The sequence below is a fragment of the Oncorhynchus nerka genome, linkage group LG8 (genome assembly GCF_034236695.1).
Source record: "Oncorhynchus nerka isolate Pitt River linkage group LG8, Oner_Uvic_2.0, whole genome shotgun sequence".
Classification (NCBI taxonomy): Eukaryota; Metazoa; Chordata; class Actinopteri; order Salmoniformes; family Salmonidae; genus Oncorhynchus; species Oncorhynchus nerka.
This window is the reverse complement of record NC_088403.1, coordinates 840,947-864,698: the sequence shown is the minus strand read 5'-3', so window position 1 is coordinate 864,698 and position 23,752 is coordinate 840,947. Positions and strand designations below refer to the sequence as shown.

The following is a 23,752-nucleotide window of genomic DNA, read 5'->3' as shown; positions in this document are numbered from 1 at the left end:
TGGGCTGAGTAGCAGTATAGTGATGGTTGTCTCCCTCCCTCCTGGGCTGAGTAGCAGTATAGTGATGGTTGTTTCCCTCCCTCCCTCCTGGGCTGAGTAGCAGTATAGTGATGGTTGTCTCCCTCCCTCCCTCCTGGGCTGAGTAGCAGTATAGTGATGGTTGTCTCCCTCCCTCCCTCCCTCCTGGGCTGAGTAGCAGTATAGTGATGGTTGTTTCCCTCCCTCCCTCCTGGGCTGAGTAGCAGTATAGTGATGGTTGTCTCCCTCCCTCCTGGGCTGAGTAGCAGTATAGTGATGGTTGTCTCCCCCCCTCCCTCCTGGGCTGAGTAGCAGTATCCCTCCCTCCTGGGCTGAGTAGCAGTATAGTGATGGTTGTCTCCCTCCCTCCTGGGCTGAGTAGCAGTATAGTGATGGTTGTCTCCCTCCCTCCCTCCTGGGCTGAGTAGCAGTATAGTGATGGTTGTCTCCCTCCCTCCTGGGCTGAGTAGCAGTATAGTGATGGTTGTTTCCCTCCCTCCCTCCTGGGCTGAGTAGCAGTATAGTGATGGTTGTCTCTCTACCAGGTTTTCACTCTGAATAAGGTCTCATTACAGTAACACATCAGTTGTCACCGATGGCAGAATATTCTGTCTGTATGGGGGCCTACTTTACTGAATGTTGGATACAGGCCAAATTACTCATTTGGTGTTGTTGAATAAATGATAGACTGGTAACACCACTGTGATAGAGAGCAGGACTGGTAACACCACTGTGATAGAGAGCAGGACTGGTAACACCACTGTGATAGATAGCAGGACTGGTAACACCACTGTGATAGATAGCAGGACTGGTAACACCACTGTGATACTGTGATAGATAGTAGGACTGGTAACACCACTGTGATAGAGAGCAGGACTGGTAACACCACTGTAACACCACTGTGATAGATAGCAGGACTGGTAACACCACTGTGATAGATAGCAGGACTGGTAACACCACTGTGATAGATAGCAGGACTGGTAACACCACTGTGATAGATAGCAGGACTGGTAACACCACTGTCATACTGTGATAGATAGCAGGACTGCTAACACCACTGTGATAGATAGCAGGACTGGTAACACCACTGTGATAGAGAGCAGGACTGGTAACACCACTGTGATAGATAGCAGGACTGGTAACACCACTGTGATAGATAGCAGGACTGGTAACACCACTGTGATAGATAGCAGGACTGGTAACACCACTGTGATAGAGAGCAGGACTGGTAACACCACTGTGATAGATAGCAGGACTGGTAACACCACTGTGATAGAGAGCAGGACTGGTAACACCACTGTGATAGAGAGCAGGACTGGTAACACCACTGTGATAGATAGCAGGACTGGTAACACCACTGTGATAGATAGCAGGACTGGTAACACCACTGTAACACCACTGTGATAGAGAGCAGGACTGGTAACACCACTGTGATAGATAGCGGGACTGGTAACACCACTGTGATAGAGAGCAGGACTGGTAACACCACTGTGATAGATAGCAGGACTGGTAACACCACTGTGATAGAGAGCAGGACTGGTAACACCACTGTAACACCACTGTGATAGATAGCAGGACTGGTAACACCACTGTGATAGATAGCAGGACTGGTAACACCACTGTGATAGATAGCGGGACTGGTAACACCACTGTGATAGAGAGCAGGACTGGTAACACCACTGTGATAGATAGCAGGACTGGTAACACCACTGTAACACCACTGTGATAGATAGCAGGACTGGTAACACCACTGTGATAGATAGCAGGACTGGTAACACCACTGTGATAGATAGCGGGACTGGTAACACCACTGTGATAGATAGCAGGACTGGTAACACCACTGTGATAGATAGCAGGACTGGTAACACCACTGTGATAGATAGCAGGACTGGTAACACCACTGTGATAGATAGCAGGACTGGTAACACCACTGTAACACCACTGTGATAGATAGCAGGACTGGTAACACCACTGTGATAGAGAGCAGGACTGGTAACACCACTGTGATAGATAGCAGGACTGGTAACACCACTGTGATAGATAGCAGGACTGGTAACACCACTGTAACACCACTGTGATAGATAGCAGGACTGGTAACACCACTGTGATAGAGAGCAGGACTGGTAACACCACTGTGATAGAGAGCAGGACTGGTAACACCACTGTGATAGAGAGCAGGACTGGTAACACCACTGTGATAGATAGCAGGACTGGTAACACCACTGTAACACCACTGTGATACTGTGATAGAGAGCAGGACTGGTAACACCACTGTGATAGAGAGCAGGACTGGTAACACCACTGTGATAGAGAGCAGGACTGGTAACACCACTGTGATAGATAGCAGGACTGGTAACACCACTGTGATAGATAGCAGGACTGGTAACACCACTGTAACACCACTGTGATAGAGAGCAGGACTGGTAACACCACTGTGATAGATAGCGGGACTGGTAACACCACTGTGATAGAGAGCAGGACTGGTAACACCACTGTGATAGATAGCAGGACTGGTAACACCACTGTGATAGAGAGCAGGACTGGTAACACCACTGTGATAGAGAGCAGGACTGGTAACACCACTGTGATAGAGAGCAGGACTGGTAACACCACTGTAACACCACTGTGATAGATAGCAGGACTGGTAACACCACTGTGATAGAGAGCAGGACTGGTAACACCACTGTGATAGAGAGCAGGACTGGTAACACCACTGTGATAGAGAGCAGGACTGGTAACACCACTGTGAGACTGTGATAGATAGTAGGACTGGTAACACCACTGTGATACTGTGATAGATAGTAGGACTGGTAACACCACTGTGATAGATAGCAGGACTGGTAACACCACTGTGATAGAGAGCAGGACTGGTAACACCACTGTGATAGATAGCAGGACTGGTAACACCACTGTGATAGATAGCAGGACTGGTAACACCACTGTGATAGATAGCAGGACTGGTAACACCACTGTGATAGATAGCAGGACTGGTAACACCACTGTGATAGATAGCAGGACTGGTAACACCACTGTGATAGAGAGCAGGACTGGTAACACCACTGTGATAGATAGCAGGACTGGTAACACCACTGTGATAGAGAGCAGGACTGGTAACACCACTATGATAGATAGCAGGACTGGTAACACCACTGTAACACCACTGTGATAGAGAGCAGGACTGGTAACACCACTGTGATAGATAGCGGGACTGGTAACACCACTGTGATAGAGAGCAGGACTGGTAACACCACTGTGATAGAGAGCAGGACTGGTAACACCACTGTAACACCACTGTGATAGATAGCAGGACTGGTAACACCACTGTGATAGATAGCAGGACTGGTAACACCACTGTGATAGATAGCAGGACTGGTAACACCACTGTGATAGAGAGCAGGACTGGTAACACCACTGTGATAGATAGCAGGACTGGTAACACCACTGTAACACCACTGTGATAGATAGCAGGACTGGTAACACCACTGTGATAGATAGCAGGACTGGTAACACCACTGTGATAGATAGCAGGACTGGTAACACCACTGTGATAGAGAGCAGGACTGGTAACACCACTGTGATAGAGAGCGGGACTGGTAACACCACTGTGATAGATAGCAGGACTGGTAACACCACTGTGATAGATAGCAGGACTGGTAACACCACTGTGATAGATAGCAGGACTGGTAACACCACTGTGATAGATAGCAGGACTGGTAACACCACTGTAACACCACTGTGATAGATAGCAGGACTGGTAACACCACTGTGATAGATAGCAGGACTGGTAACACCACTGTAACACCACTGTGATAGATAGCAGGACTGGTAACACCACTGTGATAGAGAGCAGGACTGGTAACACCACTGTGATAGAGAGCAGGACTGGTAACACCACTGTGATAGAGAGCAGGACTGGTAACACCACTGTGATAGATAGCAGGACTGGTAACACCACTGTAACACCACTGTGATACTGTGATAGAGAGCAGGACTGGTAACACCACTGTGATAGAGAGCAGGACTGGTAACACCACTATGATAGATAGCAGGACTGGTAACACCACTGTAACACCACTGTGATAGAGAGCAGGACTGGTAACACCACTGTGATAGATAGCGGGACTGGTAACACCACTGTGATAGAGAGCAGGACTGGTAACACCACTGTGATAGAGAGCAGGACTGGTAACACCACTGTAACACCACTGTGATAGATAGCAGGACTGGTAACACCACTGTGATAGATAGCAGGACTGGTAACACCACTGTAACACCACTGTGATAGATAGCAGGACTGGTAACACCACTGTGATAGATAGCAGGACTGGTAACACCACTGTGATAGAGAGCAGGACTGGTAACACCACTGTGATAGAGAGCGGGACTGGTAACACCACTGTGATAGATAGCAGGACTGGTAACACCACTGTGATAGATAGCAGGACTGGTAACACCACTGTGATAGATAGCAGGACTGGTAACACCACTGTGATAGATAGCAGGACTGGTAACACCACTGTAACACCACTGTGATAGATAGCAGGACTGGTAACACCACTGTGATAGAGAGCAGGACTGGTAACACCACTGTGATAGATAGCAGGACTGGTAACACCACTGTGATAGATAGCAGGACTGGTAACACCACTGTAACACCACTGTGATAGATAGCAGGACTGGTAACACCACTGTGATAGAGAGCAGGACTGGTAACACCACTGTGATAGAGAGCAGGACTGGTAACACCACTGTGATAGAGAGCAGGACTGGTAACACCACTGTGATAGATAGCAGGACTGGTAACACCACTGTAACACCACTGTGATACTGTGATAGAGAGCAGGACTGGTAACACCACTGTGATAGAGAGCAGGAATGGTAACACCACTGTGATAGAGAGCAGGACTGGTAACACCACTGTGATAGATAGCAGGACTGAACACCACTGTGATAGAGAGCAGGACTGGTAACACCACTGTGATAGAGAGCAGGACTGGTAACACCACTGTGATAGAGAGCAGGACTGGTAACACCACTGTAACACCACTGTGATAGATAGCAGGACTGGTAACACCACTGTGATAGAGAGCAGGACTGGTAACACCACTGTGATAGAGAGCAGGACTGGTAACACCACTGTGATAGATAGCAGGACTGGTAACACCACTGTGATAGAGAGCAGGACTGGTAACACCACTGTGATACTGTGATAGATAGTAGGACTGGTAACACCACTGTGATACTGTGATAGATAGTAGGACTGGTAACACCACTGTGATAGATAGCAGGACTGGTAACACCACTGTGATAGAGAGCAGGACTGGTAACACCACTGTGATAGATAGCAGGACTGGTAACACCACTGTGATAGATAGCAGGACTGGTAACACCACTGTGATAGAGAGCAGGACTGGTAACACCACTGTGATAGATAGCAGGACTGGTAACACCACTGTGATAGATAGCAGGACTGGTAACACCACTGTAACACCACTGTGATAGAGAGCAGGACTGGTAACACCACTGTGATAGATAGCGGGACTGGTAACACCACTGTGATAGAGAGCAGGACTGGTAACACCACTGTGATAGAGAGCAGGACTGGTAACACCACTGTAACACCACTGTGATAGATAGCAGGACTGGTAACACCACTGTGATAGATAGCAGGACTGGTAACACCACTGTGATAGATAGCGGGACTGGTAACACCACTGTGATAGAGAGCAGGACTGGTAACACCACTGTGATAGATAGCAGGACTGGTAACACCACTGTAACACCACTGTGATAGATAGCAGGACTGGTAACACCACTGTGATAGATAGCAGGACTGGTAACACCACTGTGATAGATAGCGGGACTGGTAACACCACTGTGATAGATAGCAGGACTGGTAACACCACTGTGATAGATAGCAGGACTGGTAACACCACTGTGATAGATAGCAGGACTGGTAACACCACTGTGATAGATAGCAGGACTGGTAACACCACTGTAACACCACTGTGATAGATAGCAGGACTGGTAACACCACTGTGATAGAGAGCAGGACTGGTAACACCACTGTGATAGATAGCAGGACTGGTAACACCACTGTGATAGATAGCAGGACTGGTAACACCACTGTAACACCTATGTGATAGATAGCAGGACTGGTAACACCACTGTGATAGAGAGCAGGACTGGTAACACCACTGTGATAGAGAGCAGGACTGGTAACACCACTGTGATAGAGAGCAGGACTGGTAACACCACTGTGATAGATAGCAGGACTGGTAACACCACTGTAACACCACTGTGATACTGTGATAGAGAGCAGGACTGGTAACACCACTGTGATAGAGAGCAGGAATGGTAACACCACTGTGATAGAGAGCAGGACTGGTAACACCACTGTGATAGATAGCAGGACTGGTAACACCACTGTGATAGAGAGCAGGACTGGTAACACCACTGTGATAGAGAGCAGGACTGGTAACACCACTGTGATAGAGAGCAGGACTGGTAACACCACTGTAACACCACTGTGATAGATAGCAGGACTGGTAACACCACTGTGATAGAGAGCAGGACTGGTAACACCACTGTGATAGATAGCAGGACTGGTAACACCACTGTGATAGAGAGCAGGACTGGTAACACCACTGTGATACTGTGATAGATAGTAGGACTGGTAACACCACTGTGATACTGTGATAGATAGTAGGACTGGTAACACCACTGTGATAGATAGCAGGACTGGTAACACCACTGTGATAGAGAGCAGGACTGGTAACACCACTGTGATAGATAGCAGGACTGGTAACACCACTGTGATAGATAGCAGGACTGGTAACACCACTGTGATAGATAGCAGGACTGGTAACACCACTGTGATAGATAGCAGGACTGGTAACACCACTGTGATAGAGAGCAGGACTGGTAACACCACTGTGATAGAGAGCAGGACTGGTAACACCACTGTGATAGATAGTGGGACTGGTAACACCACTGTAACACCACTGTGATAGATAGCAGGACTGGTAACACCACTGTGATAGATAGCAGGACTGGTAACACCACTGTAACACCACTGTGATAGATAGCAGGACTGGTAACACCACTGTGATAGATAGCAGGACTGGTAACACCACTGTGATAGAGAGCAGGACTGGTAACACCACTGTGATAGAGAGCGGGTAACACCACTGTGATAGATAGCAGGAACACCACTGTGATAGATAGCAGGACTGGTAACACCACTGTGATAGATAGCAGGACTGGTAACACCACTGTGATAGATAGCAGGACTGGTAACACCACTGTAACACCACTGTGATAGATAGCAGGACTGGTAACACCACTGTGATAGAGAGCAGGACTGGTAACACCACTGTGATAGATAGCAGGACTGGTAACACCACTGTGATAGATAGCAGGACTGGTAACACCACTGTAACACCACTGTGATAGATAGCAGGACTGGTAACACCACTGTGATAGAGAGCAGGACTGGTAACACCACTGTGATAGAGAGCAGGACTGGTAACACCACTGTGATAGAGAGCAGGACTGGTAACACCACTGTGATAGATAGCAGGACTGGTAACACCACTGTAACACCACTGTGATACTGTGATAGAGAGCAGGACTGGTAACACCACTGTGATAGAGAGCAGGAATGGTAACACCACTGTGATAGAGAGCAGGACTGGTAACACTACTGTGATAGATAGCAGGACTGGTAACACCACTGTGATAGAGAGCAGGACTGGTAACACCACTGTGATAGAGAGCAGGACTGGTAACACCACTGTGAGAGCAGGACTGGTAACACCACTGTAACACCACTGTGATAGAGAGCAGGACTGGTAACACCACTGTAACACCACTGTGATAGATAGCAGGACTGGTAACACCACTGTGATAGAGAGCAGGACTGGTAACACCACTGTGATAGAGAGCAGGACTGGTAACACCACTGTGATAGATAGCAGGACTGGTAACACCACTGTGATAGAGAGCAGGACTGGTAACACCACTGTGATAGAGAGCAGGACTGGTAACACCACTGTGATACTGTGATAGATAGCAGGACTGGTAACACCACTGTGATAGATAGCAGGACTGGTAACACCACTGTGATAGATAGCAGGACTGGTAACACCACTGTGATAGATAGCAGGACTGGTAACACCACTGTGATAGATAGCAGGACTGGTAACACCACTGTGATAGATAGCAGGACTGGTAACACCACTGTGATAGAGAGCAGGACTGGTAACACCACTGTGATAGATAGCAGGACTGGTAACACCACTGTGATAGATAGCAGGACTGGTAACACCACTGTAACACCACTGTGATAGAGAGCAGGACTGGTAACACCACTGTGATAGATAGCGGGACTGGTAACACCACTGTGATAGAGAGCAGGACTGGTAACACCACTGTGATAGAGAGCAGGACTGGTAACACCACTGTAACACCACTGTGATAGATAGCAGGACTGGTAACACCACTGTGATAGATAGCAGGACTGGTAACACCACTGTGATAGATAGCGGGACTGGTAACACCACTGTGATAGAGAGCAGGACTGGTAACACCACTGTGATAGATAGCAGGACTGGTAACACCACTGTAACACCACTGTGATAGATAGCAGGACTGGTAACACCACTGTGATAGATAGCAGGACTGGTAACACCACTGTGATAGATAGCGGGACTGGTAACACCACTGTGATAGATAGCAGGACTGGTAACACCACTGTGATAGATAGCAGGACTGGTAACACCACTGTGATAGATAGCAGGACTGGTAACACCACTGTGATAGATAGCAGGACTGGTAACACCACTGTAACACCACTGTGATAGATAGCAGGACTGGTAACACCACTGTGATAGAGAGCAGGACTGGTAACACCACTGTGATAGAGAGCAGGACTGGTAACACCACTGTGATAGAGAGCAGGACTGGTAACACCACTGTGATAGATAGCAGGACTGGTAACACCACTGTAACACCACTGTGATACTGTGATAGAGAGCAGGACTGGTAACACCACTGTGATAGAGAGCAGGAATGGTAACACCACTGTGATAGAGAGCAGGACTGGTAACACCACTGTGATAGATGGCAGGACTGGTAACACCACTGTGATAGAGAGCAGGACTGGTAACACCACTGTGATAGAGAGCAGGACTGGTAACACCACTGTGATAGAGAGCAGGACTGGTAACACCACTGTAACACCACTGTGATAGATAGCAGGACTGGTAACACCACTGTGATAGAGAGCAGGACTGGTAACACCACTGTGATAGAGAGCAGGACTGGTAACACCACTGTGATAGATAGCAGGACTGGTAACACCACTGTGATAGAGAGCAGGACTGGTAACACCACTGTGATACTGTGATAGATAGTAGGACTGGTAACACCACTGTGATACTGTGATAGATAGTAGGACTGGTAACACCACTGTGATAGATAGCAGGACTGGTAACACCACTGTGATAGAGAGCAGGACTGGTAACACCACTGTGATAGATAGCAGGACTGGTAACACCACTGTGATAGATAGCAGGACTGGTAACACCACTGTGATAGATAGCAGGACTGGTAACACCACTGTGATAGATAGCAGGACTGGTAACACCACTGTGATAGAGAGCAGGACTGGTAACACCACTGTGATAGAGAGCAGGACTGGTAACACCACTGTGATAGATAGTGGGACTGGTAACACCACTGTCATACTGTGATATATAACAGGACTGGTAACACCACTGTAACACCACTGTGATAGATAGCAGGACTGGTAACACCACTGTGATAGATAGCAGGACTGGTAACACCACTGTGATAGATAGCGGGACTGGTAACACCACTGTGATAGATAGCAGGACTGGTAACACCACTGTGATAGATAGCAGGACTGGTAACACCACTGTGATAGATAGCAGGACTGGTAACACCACTGTGATAGATAGCAGGACTGGTAACACCACTGTAACACCACTGTGATAGATAGCAGGACTGGTAACACCACTGTGATAGAGAGCAGGACTGGTAACACCACTGTGATAGATAGCAGGACTGGTAACACCACTGTGATAGATAGCAGGACTGGTAACACCACTGTAACACCTATGTGATAGATAGCAGGACTGGTAACACCACTGTGATAGAGAGCAGGACTGGTAACACCACTGTGATAGAGAGCAGGACTGGTAACACCACTGTGATAGATAGCAGGACTGGTAACACCACTGTAACACCACTGTGATACTGTGATAGAGAGCAGGACTGGTAACACCACTGTGATAGAGAGCAGGAATGGTAACACCACTGTGATAGAGAGCAGGACTGGTAACACCACTGTGATAGATAGCAGGACTGGTAACACCACTGTGATAGAGAGCAGGACTGGTAACACCACTGTGATAGAGAGCAGGACTGGTAACACCACTGTGATAGAGAGCAGGACTGGTAACACCACTGTAACACCACTGTGATAGATAGCAGGACTGGTAACACCACTGTGATAGAGAGCAGGACTGGTAACACCACTGTGATAGAGAGCAGGACTGGTAACACCACTGTGATAGATAGCAGGACTGGTAACACCACTGTGATAGAGAGCAGGACTGGTAACACCACTGTGATACTGTGATAGATAGTAGGACTGGTAACACCACTGTGATACTGTGATAGATAGTAGGACTGGTAACACCACTGTGATAGATAGCAGGACTGGTAACACCACTGTGATAGAGAGCAAGACTGGTAACACCACTGTGATAGATAGCAGGACTGGTAACACCACTGTGATAGATAGCAGGACTGGTAACACCACTGTGATAGATAGCAGGACTGGTAACACCACTGTGATAGAGAGCAGGACTGGTAACACCACTGTGATAGATAGCAGGACTGGTAACACCACTGTGATAGATAGCAGGACTGGTAACACCACTGTGATAGATAGCAGGACTGGTAACACCACTGTGATAGATAGCAGGACTGGTAACACCACTGTGATAGAGAGCAGGACTGGTAACACCACTGTGATAGATAGCAGGACTGGTAACACCACTGTGATAGATAGCAGGACTGGTAACACCACTGTGATAGAGAGCAGGACTGGTAACACCACTGTGATACTGTGATAGAGAGCAGGACTGGTAACACCACTGTGATACTGTGATAGAGAGCAGGACTGGTAACACCACTGTGATAGAGAGCAGGACTGGTAACACCACTGTGATAGATAACAGGACTGGTAACACCACTGTGATAGAGAGCAGGACTGGTAACACCACTGTGATAGAGAGCAGGACTGGTAACACCACTGTAACACCACTGTGATAGATAGCAGGACTGGTAACACCACTGTAACACCACTGTGATAGATAGCAGGACTGGTAACACCACTGTGATAGAGAGCAGGACTGGTAACACCACTGTGATAGATAGCAGGACTGGTAACACCACTGTGATAGATAGCAGGACTGGTAACACCACTGTGATAGATAGCAGGACTGGTAACACCACTGTGATAGATAGCAGGACTGGTAACACCACTGTGATAGAGAGCAGGACTGGTAACACCACTGTGATACTGTGATAGAGAGCAGGACTGGTAACACCACTGTGATACTGTGGTAGATAGCAGGACTGGTAACACCACTGTGATAGAGAGCAGGACTGGTAACACCACTGTGATAGATAGCAGGACTGGTAACACCACTGTGATAGATAGCAGGACTGGTAACACCACTGTGATAGATAGCAGGACTGGTAACACCACTGTAACACCACTGTGATAGAGAGCAGGACTGGTAACACCACTGTGATAGATAGCGGGACTGGTAACACCACTGTGATAGATAGCAGGACTGGTAACACCACTGTAACACCACTGTGATAGATAGCAGGACTGGTAACACCACTGTGATAGATAGCAGGACTGGTAACACCACTGTGATAGATAGCAGGACTGGTAACACCACTGTGATAGATAGCAGGACTGGTAACACCACTGTGATAGATAGCAGGACTGGTAACACCACTGTGATAGATAGCAGGACTGGTAACACCACTGTGATAGATAGCAGGACTGGTAACACCACTGTGATAGATAGCAGGACTGGTAACACCACTGTGATAGAGAGCAGGACTGGTAACACCACTGTGATAGATAGCAGGACTGGTAACACCACTGTGATAGATAGCAGGACTGGTAACACCACTGTGATAGATAGCAGGACTGGTAACACCACTGTGATAGATAGCAGGACTGGTAACACCACTGTGATAGATAGCAGGACTGGTAACACCACTGTGATAGATAGCAGGACTGGTAACACCACTGTGATAGAGAGCAGGACTGGTAACACCACTGTGATAGATAGCAGGACTGGTAACACCACTGTGATAGATAGTAGGACTGGTAACACCACTGTGATAGATAGCAGGACTGGTAACACCACTGTGATAGATAGCGGGACTGGTAACACTAGAGAGGACTAACACCACTGTGATAGATAGCAGGACTGGTAACACCACTGTGATAGAGAGCAGGACTGGTAACACCACTGTGATAGACAGCAGGACTGTAACACCACTGTGATAGATAGCAGGACTGGTAACACCACTGTGATAGATAGCAGGACTGGTAACACCACTGTGATAGATAGCAGGACTGGTAACACCACTGTGATAGAGAGCAGGACTGGTAACACCACTGTGATAGATAGCAGGACTGGTAACACCACTGTGATAGATAGCAGGACTGGTAACACCACTGTGATAGATAGCAGGACTGGTAACACCACTGTGATAGATGATAACACCACTGTGATAGATAGCAGGACTGGTAACACCACTGTGATAGATAGCAGGACTGGTAACACCACTGTAACACCACTGTGATAGCAGGACTGGTAACACCACTGTGATAGATAGCAGGACTGGTAACACCACTGTGATAGATAGCAGGACTGGTAACACCACTGTGATAGATAGCAGGACTGTAACACCACTGTAACACCACTGTGATACTGTGATAGCAGGACTGGTAACACCACTGTGATAGAGAGCAGGACTGGTAACACCACTGTGATAGAGAGCAGGACTGGTAACACCACTGTGATAGAGAGCAGGACTGGTAACACCACTGTGATAGATAGCAGGACTGGTAACACCACTGTGATAGATAGCAGGACTGGTAACACCACTGTGATAGAGAGCAGGACTGGTAACACCACTGTAACACCACTGTGATAGATAGCAGGACTGGTAACACCACTGTGATACTGTGATAGATAGCAGGACTGGTAACACCACTGTGATAGATAGCAGGACTGGTAACACCACTGTGATAGAGAGCAGGACTGGTAACACCACTGTGATAGATAGCAGGACTGGTAACACCACTGTGATAGATAGCAGGACTGGTAACACCACTGTGATAGAGAGCAGGACTGGTAACACCACTGTGATAGATAGCAGGACTGGTAACACCACTGTGATAGATAGCAGGACTGGTAACACCACTGTGATAGAGAGCAGGACTGGTAACACCACTGTGATAGATAGCAGGACTGGTAACACCACTGTAACACCACTGTGATAGATAGCAGGACTGGTAACACCACTGTGATAGATAGCAGGACTGGTAACACCACTGTAACACCACTGTGATAGATAGCGGGACTGGTAACACCACTGTGATAGAGAGCAGGACTGGTAACACCACTGTGATAGAGAGCAGGACTGGTAACACCACTGTAACACCACTGTGATAGATAGCAGGACTGGTAACACCACTGTGATAGATAGCAGGACTGGTAACACCACTGTGATAGATAGCGGGACTGGTAACACCACTGTGATAGAGAGCAGGACTGGTAACACCACTGTGATAGATAGCAGTAACACCACTGTGATAGATAGCAGGACTGGTAACACCACTGTGATAGATAGCAGGACTGGTAACACCACTGTGATAGATAGCAGGACTGGTAACACCACTGTGATAGATAGCAGGACTGGTAACACCACTGTGATAGATAGCAGGACTGGTAACACCACTGTGATAGATAGCAGGACTGGTAACACCACTGTGATAGATAGCAGGACTGGTAACACCACTGTGATAGATAGCAGGACTGGTAACACCACTGTAACACCACTGTGATAGATAGCAGGACTGGTAACACCACTGTGATAGAGAGCAGGACTGGTAACACCACTGTGATAGATAGCAGGACTGGTAACACCACTGTGATAGATAGCAGGACTGGTAACACCACTGTAACACCACTGTGATAGATAGCAGGACTGGTAACACCACTGTGATAGAGAGCAGGACTGGTAACACCACTGTGATAGAGAGCAGGACTGGTAACACCACTGTGATAGAGAGCAGGACTGGTAACACCACTGTGATAGATAGCAGGACTGGTAACACCACTGTAACACCACTGTGATACTGTGATAGAGAGCAGGACTGGTAACACCACTGTGATAGAGAGCAGGAATGGTAACACCACTGTGATAGAGAGCAGGACTGGTAACACCACTGTGATAGATAGCAGGACTGGTAACACCACTGTGATAGAGAGCAGGACTGGTAACACCACTGTGATAGAGAGCAGGACTGGTAACACCACTGTGATAGAGAGCAGGACTGGTAACACCACTGTGATACTGTGATAGATAGTAGGACTGGTAACACCACTGTGATACTGTGATAGATAGTAGGACTGGTAACACCACTGTGATAGATAGCAGGACTGGTAACACCACTGTGATAGAGAGCAGGACTGGTAACACCACTGTGATAGATAGCAGGACTGGTAACACCACTGTGATAGATAGCAGGACTGGTAACACCACTGTGATAGATAGCAGGACTGGTAACACCACTGTGATAGATAGCAGGACTGGTAACACCACTGTGATAGAGAGCAGGACTGGTAACACCACTGTGATAGATAGCAGGACTGGTAACACCACTGTGATAGATAGCAGGACTGGTAACACCACTGTGATAGAGAGCAGGACTGGTAACACCACTGTGATACTGTGATAGAGAGCAGGACTGGTAACACCACTGTGATAGAGAGCAGGACTGGTAACACCACTGTGATAGATAACAGGACTGGTAACACCACTGTGATAGAGAGCAGGACTGGTAACACCACTGTGATAGAGAGCAGGACTGGTAACACCACTGTAACACCACTGTGATAGATAGCAGGACTGGTAACACCACTGTAACACCACTGTGATAGATAGCAGGACTGGTAACACCACTGTGATTGAGAGCAGGACTGGTAACACCACTGTGATAGATAGCAGGACTGGTAACACCACTGTGATAGATAGCAGGACTGGTAACACCACTGTGATAGATAGCAGGACTGGTAACACCACTGTGATAGATAGCAGGACTGGTAACACCACTGTGATAGAGAGCAGGACTGGTAACACCACTGTGATACTGTGGTAGATAGCAGGACTGGTAACACCACTGTGATAGAGAGCAGGACTGGTAACACCACTGTGATAGATAGCAGGACTGGTAACACCACTGTAACACCACTGTGATAGAGAGCAGGACTGGTAACACCACTGTGATAGATAGCGGGACTGGTAACACCACTGTGATAGATAGCAGGACTGGTAACACCACTGTGATAGATAGCAGGACTGGTAACACCACTGTGATAGATAGCAGGACTGGTAACACCAATGTGATAGATAACAGGACTGGTAACACCACTGTGATAGAGAGCAGGACTGGTAACACCACTGTGATAGAGAGCAGGACTGGTAACACCACTGTGATAGAGAGCAGGACTGGTAACACCACTGTGATAGATAGCAGGACTGGTAACACCACTGTGATAGATAGCAGGACTGGTAACACCACTGTGATAGATAGCAGGACTGGTAACACCACTGTGATACTGTGATAGATAGCAGGACTGGTAACACCACTGTGATAGATAGTAGGACTGGTAACACCACTGTGATAGATAGCAGGACTGGTAACACCACTGTGATAGAGAGCAGGACTGGTAACACCACTGTGATAGATAGCGGGACTGGTAACACCACTGTGATAGATAGTAGGACTGGTAACACCACTGTGATAGATAGCAGGACTGGTAACACCACTGTGATAGATAGCGGGACTGGTAACACCACTGTGATAGAGAGCAGGACTGGTAACACCACTGTGATAGAGAGCAGGACTGGTAACACCACTGTGATAGAGAGCAGGACTGGTAACACCACTGTGATAGATAGCAGGACTGGTAACACCACTGTGATAGAGAGCAGGACTGGTAACACCACTGTGATAGATAGCAGGACTGGTAACACCACTATGATAGAGAGCAGGACTGGTAACACCACTGTGATAGATAGCAGGACTGGTAACACCACTGTGATATACAGTAGGACTGGTAACACCACTGTGATAGATAGCAGGACTGGTAACACCACTGTAACACCACTGTGATAGATAGCAGGACTGGTAACACCACTGTAACACCACTGTGATAGATAGCAGGACTGGTAACACCACTGTGACAGAGAGCAAGACTGGTAACACCACTGTGATAGAGAGCAGGACTGGTAACACCACTGTGATAGATAGTAGGACTGGTAACACCACTGTGATAGATAGCAGGACTGGTAACACCACTGTGATAGAGAGCAGGACTGGTAACACCACTGTGATAGAGAGCAGGACTGGTAACACCACTGTGATAGATAGCAGGACTGGTAACACCACTGTGATAGATAGCAGGACTGGTAACACCACTGTAACACCACTGTGATAGATAGCAGGACTGGTAACACCACTGTGATAGATAGCAGGACTGGTAACACCACTGTGATAGATAGTAGGACTGGTAACACCACTGTGATAGATAGCAGGACTGGTAACACCACTGTAACACCACTGTGATAGAGAGCAGGACTGGTAACACCACTGTGATAGAGAGCAGGACTGGTAACACCACTGTGATAGATAGTGGGACTGGTAACACCACTGTCATACTGTGATATATAGCAGGACTGGTAACACCACTGTGATAGATAGCAGGACTGGTAACACCACTGTGATAGAGAGCAGGACTGGTAACACCACTGTGATAGATAGCAGGACTGGTAACACCACTGTGATAGAGAGCAGGACTGGTAACACCACTGTGATAGAGAGCAGGACTGGTAACACCACTGTGATAGAGAGCAGGACTGGTAACACCACTGTGATAGATAGTAGGACTGGTAACACCACTGTGATAGATAGCAGGACTGGTAACACCACTGTGATAGATAGCAGGACTGGTAACACCACTGTGATAGATAGCAGGACTGGTAACACCACTGTGATAGAGAGCAGGACTGGTAACACCACTGTGATAGATAGCAGGACTGGTAACACCACTGTGATAGATAGCAGGACTGGTAACACCACTGTGATACTGTGATAGATAGCAGGACTGGTAACACCACTGTGATAGAGAGCAGGACTGGTAACACCACTGTGATAGAGAGCAGGACTGGTAACACCACTGTAACACCACTGTGATAGATAGCAGGACTGGTAACACCACTGTGATACTGTGATAGATAGCAGGACTGGTAACACCACTGTGATAGAGAGCAGGACTGGTAACACCACTGTAACACCACTGTGATAGATAGCAGGACTGGTAACACCACTGTGATACTGTGATAGATAGCAGGACTGGTAACACCACTGTGATACTGTGATAGATAGCAGGACTGGTAACACCACTGTGATAGAGAGCAGGACTGGTAACACCACTGTGATACTGTGATAGATAGCAGGACTGGTAACACCACTGTGATAGAGAGCAGGACTGGTAACACCACTGTAACACCACTGTGATAGATAGCAGGACTGGTAACACCACTGTGATAGATAGCAGGACTGGTAACACCACTGTGATAGATAGCAGGACTGGTAACACCACTGTGATAGATAGCAGGACTGGTAACACCACTGTGATAGAGAGCAGGACTGGTAACACCACTGTGATAGATAGCAGGACTGGTAACACCACTGTGATAGATAGCAGGACTGGTAACACCACTGTGATAGATAGTAGGACTGGTAACACCACTGTGATAGATAGCAGGACTGGTAACACCACTGTAACACCACTGTGATAGATAGCAGGACTGGTAACACCACTGTGATAGAGAGCAGGACTGGTAACACCACTGTGATAGAGAGCAGGACTGGTAACACCACTGTGATAGATAGTGGGACTGGTAACACCACTGTCATACTGTGATATATAGCAGGACTGGTAACACCACTGTGATACTGTGATAGATAGCAGGACTGGTAACACCACTGTGATAGAGAGCATGACTGGTAACACCACTGTGATAGAGAGCAGGACTGGTAACACCACTGTAATACCACTGTGATAGATAGCAGGACTGGTAACACCACTGTGATAGATAGCAGGACTGGTAACACCACTGTGATAGAGAGCAGGACTGGTAACACCACTGTGATAGATAGCGGGACTGTCATACTGTGATAGATAGCAGGACAGTGTCCCTAATGCTGGTTGGCAGGATTATGTGAATGTGACTTCATCAATTACCATATGATTCTACTAATGTATCTATATGTGTTATCTGGTGGAGGTCTGTATCGATTCTCCTCTAAAAGCTGTAGCTTGTTGTAGACCCCATCGTAGCACTGAGAAGGTGGTAAATGACCTTTTAATGGCGTCAGACCCGAGGCTCTGCATGATCTGTCCTCGTGCTCCTAGACCTTAGTGCTGCTTTTGATACCATCGATCACCACATTCTTTTGGAAGAGATTGGAAACCCAAATTGGTCTACACGGACACGTTCTGGCCTGGTTTAGATCTTATCTGTCGGAAAGATATCCTATATTCCTCAAGGTTCCGTTATAGGACCACTATTGTTTTCACTATTTCTATATATATATATATATATATGTATATATATATATATATACAGTATATCACAAAAGTGAGTACAACCCTCACATTTTTGTAAATATTTGAGTATATCTTTTCATGTGAAGAAATGACACTTTGCTACAATGTAAAGTAGTGAGTGTACAGCTTGTATAACAGTGTTAATTTGCTGTCCCCTCAAAATAACTCAACACACAGCCATTAATGTCTAAACCGCTGGCAACAAAAGTGAGTACACCCCTAAATGAAAATGTCCAAATTGGGCCCAATTAGCCATTTTCCCTCCCCGGTGTCATGTGTCTTGTTACAAGGTCTCAGGTGTGAATGGGGAGCAGGTGTGTTAAATTTGGTGTCATCGCGCTCACACTCCCTCATACTGACTGGTCACTGGAAGTTCAACATGGCACCTCAAATCACTTTTGTGATATACTGTATATATATATATATATTTATTTCTTTTTTCTTTTTTTCTACCTCTTGGTGATGTTATCCGAAAACATAATGTTAACTTTCACTGCTATGCGGATGACACACAGCTCTACATTTCAATGAAACATGGTGAAGCCCCAAAATTGCCCTCGATAGAAGCATGTGTTTCAGACATAAGGAAGTGGATGGCTGCAAACTTTCTACTTTTAAACTTGGACAAAACAGAGATGCTTGTTCTAGGTCCCAAGAAACAAAGAGATTTTCTGTTGAATCTGACAATTAATCTTAATGGTTGTACAGTCGTCTCAAATAAAACTGTGAAGGACCTCGGCGTTACTCTGGACCCTGATCTCTCTTTTGACAAACATATCAAGACTGTTTCAAGGACAGCTTTTTTTCCATCCACAATCTTGGCCAAGTTCTGTTATAATCTCCACCCAGCACAGCCAGAAGAGGACTGGCCACCCCACATAGCCTGGTTCCTCTCTAGGTTTATAATCTCCACCCGGCACAGCCAGAAGAGGACTGGCCACCCCTCAGAGCCTGGTTCCTCTCTAGGTTTATAATCTCCACCCGGCACAGCCAGAAGAGGACTGGCCACCCCTCAGAGCCTGGTTCCTCTCTAGGTTTATAATCTCCACCCGGCACAGCCAGAAGAGGACTGGCCACCCCTCAGAGCCTGGTTCCTCTCTAGGTTTATAATCTCCACCCGGCACAGCCAGAAGAGGACTGGCCACCCCTCAGAGCCTGGTTCCTCTCTAGGTTTATAATCTCCACCTGGCACAGCCAGAAGAGGACTGGCCACCCCACATAGCCTGGTTCCTCTCTAGGTTTCTTCCTAGGTTCTGGCCTTTCTAGGGAGTTTTTCCCGAGCCACTGTGCTTCTACACCTGCATTGCTTGCTGTTTGGGGGGTTTTAGTCTGGGTTTCTGTACAGCACTTTGAGACATCAGCTGATGTAAGAAGGGCTTTATAAATACATTTGATTGATTGATTGATATTTGATGACTCTGAAGGACACCATTCCAGGTGATTCCAGGTGACATCGTACTGTATTGACAGCTGTGTAGTTAAATCAGCGTAATGTAATAGGTGAATCTACCTGTGGTCTGAAGTGGAGTCCATCTCTTTCTTCACCACATCATAGGCATCCTGAAGCAGGTCCTGACAACAAACAAACAAACAAACAATCAACATTCTGGACAACATGGCTGAAACAAGAGGAAACTACAAGCTGTAGATCTGTCTGTCTTCCATCACTATGGGGTCTATGTCCCATTTCTCCAGGGGTATGACTGACTGTCTTCCATCACTATGGGGTCTCTGTCCCATTTCTCCAGGGGTATGACTGTCTGTCTTCCATCACTATGGGGTCTCTGTCCCATTTCTCCAGGGGTATGACTGACTGTCTTCCATCCATCACTATGGGGTCTCTGTCCCATTCCTCCAGGGGTATGACTGTCTGTCTTCCATCACTATGGGGTCTCTGTCCCATTCCTCCAGGGGTATGACTGACTGTCTTCCATCACTATGGGGTCTCTATCCCATTTCTTGACTGACTGTCTTCCATCACTATGGGGTCTCTATCCCATTTCTCCAGGGGTATGACTGACTGACTGTCATCCATCACTATGGGGTCTCTGTCCCATTTCTCCAGGGGTATGACTGACTGTCTTCCATCACTATGGGGTCTCTGTCCCATTTCTCCAGGGGTATGACTGACTGTCTTCCATCACTATGGGGTCTCTGTCCCATTCCTCCAGGGGTATGACTGACTGTCTTCCATCACTATGGGGTCTCTGTCCCATTTCTCCAGGGGTATGACTGACTGTCTTCCATCACTATGGGGTCTCTGTCCCATTTCTCCAGGGGTATGACTGTCTGTCTTCCATCACTATGGGGTCTCTGTCCCATTTCTCCAGGGGTATGACTGACTGTCTTCCATCACTACGGTGTCTCTGTCCCATTTCTCCAGGGGTATGACTGACTGTCTTCCATCACTATGGGGTCTCTGTCCCATTTCTCCAGGGGTATGACTGACTGTCTTCCATCACTATGGGGTCTCTGTCCCATTTCTCCAGGGGTATGACTGTCTGTCTTCCATCACTATGGGGTCTCTGTCCCATTTCTCCAGGGGTATGACTGACTGTCTTCCATCCATCACTATGGGGTCTCTGTCCCATTCCTCCAGGGGTATGACTGTCTGTCTTCCATCACTATGGGGTCTCTGTCCCATTCCTCCAGGGGTATGACTGACTGTCTTCCATCACTATGGGGTCTCTGTCCCATTTCTCCAGGGGTATGACTGACTGTCTTCCATCACTATGGGGTCTCTGTCCCATTTCTCCAGGGGTATGACTGACTGTCTTCCATCACTATGGGGTCTCTATCCCATTTCTTGACTGACTGTCTTCCATCACTATGGGGTCTCTATCCCATTTCTCCAGGGGTATGACTGACTGACTGTCATCCATCACTATGGGGTGTCTGTCCCATTTCTCCAGGGGTATGACTGACTGTCTTCCATCACTATGGGGTCTCTGTCCCATTTCTCCAGGGGTATGACTGTCTGTCTTCCATCACTATGGGGTCTCTGTCCCATTTCTCCAGGGGTATGACTGACTGTCTTCCATCACTATGGGGTCTCTGTCCCATTCCTCCAGGGGTATGACTGACTGTCTTCCATCACTATGGGGTCTCTGTCCCATTTCTCCAGGGGTATGACTGTCTGTCTTCCATCACTATGGGGTCTCTGTCCCATTTCTCCAGGGGTATGACTGACTGTCTTCCATCACTACGGTGTCTCTGTCCCATTTCTCCAGGGGTATGACTGACTGTCTTCCATCACTATGGGGTCTCTGTCCCATTTCTCCAGGGGTATGACTGACTGTCTTCCATCACTATTTAAGTGTGGGTGCCCTGGTTCACCTGGTGTGCGAGGGGTCTCTGTCCCATTTCTCCAGGGGTATGACTGACTGTCTTCCATCACTATGGGGTCTCTGTCCCATTTCTCCAGGGGTATGACTGACTGTCTTCCATCACTATGGGGTCTCTGTCCCATTTCTCCAGGGGTATGACTGACTGACTGTCATCCATCACTATGGGGTCTCTGTCCCATTTCTCCAGGGGTATGACTGACTGTCTTCCATCACTATGGGGTCTCTGTCCCATTTCTCCAGGGGTATGACTGACTGACTGTCTTCCATCACTATGGGGTCTCTGTCCCATTCCTCCAGGGGTATGACTGTCTGTCTTCCATCACTATGGGGTCTCTGTCCCATTCCTCCAGGGGTATGACTGACTGTCTTCCATCACTATGGGGTCTCTGTCCCATTTCTCCAGGGGTATGACTGACTGTCTTCCATCACTATGGGGTCTCTGTCCCATTTCTCCAGGGGTATGACTGACTGTCTGTCTTCCATCACTATGGGGTCTCTGTCCCATTTCTCCAGGGGTATGACTGACTGTCATCCATCACTATGGGGTCTCTGTCCCATTTCTCCAGGGGTATGACTGACTATCTTCCATCACTATGGGGTCTCTGTCCCATTCCTCCAGGGGTATGACTGTCTGTCTTCCATCACTATGGGGTCTCTGTCCCATTCCTCCAGGGGTATGACTGTCTGTCTTCCATCACTATGGGGTCTCTGTCCCATTTCTCCAGGGGTATGACTGTCTGTCTTCCATCACTATGGGGTCTCTGTCCCATTTCTCCAGGGGTATGACTGACTGTCTTCCATCACTATGGGGTCTCTGTCCCATTTCTCCAGGGGTATGACTGACTGACTGTCTTCCATCACTATGGGGTCTCTGTCCCATTTCTCCAGGGGTATGACTGACTGTCTTCCATCACTATGGGGTCTCTGTCCCATTTCTCCAGGGGTATGACTGACTGTCTTCCATCACTATGGGGTCTCTGTCCCATTTCTCCAGGGGTATGACTGTCTGTCTTCCATCCATCACTATGGGGTCTCTGTCCCATTTCTCCAGGGGTATGACTGACTGTCTGTCTTCCATCACTATGGGGTCTCTGTCCCATTTCTCCAGGGGTATGACTGTCTGTCTTCCATCACTATGGGGTCTCTGTCCCATTTCTCCAGGGGTATGACTGACTGTCTTCCATCACTACGGTGTCTCTGTCCCATTTCTCCAGGGGTATGACTGACTGTCTTCCATCACTATGGGGTCTCTGTCCCATTTCTCCAGGGGTATGACTGACTGTCTTCCATCACTACGGGGACTCTGTCCCATTTCTCCAGGGGTATGACTGACTGTCTTCCATCACTATTTAAGTGTGG

The 23,752-nt window shown here is 47.7% G+C and overlaps 1 protein-coding gene across 1 annotated transcript in view; it reads right to left on the bottom strand.

The window, feature by feature from the left end:
* Positions 1–23,752, bottom strand: part of LOC135572803 (stimulated by retinoic acid gene 8 protein homolog) — a 101,963-nt gene that overhangs the window by 48,322 nt on the left and 29,889 nt on the right. Inside the window, exon 7 of the mRNA XM_065021221.1 lies at positions 20,557–20,618. Coding sequence (XP_064877293.1) covers positions 20,557–20,618 — 62 coding nt within the window. The remainder of the gene's footprint in view (positions 1–20,556; positions 20,619–23,752) is intronic.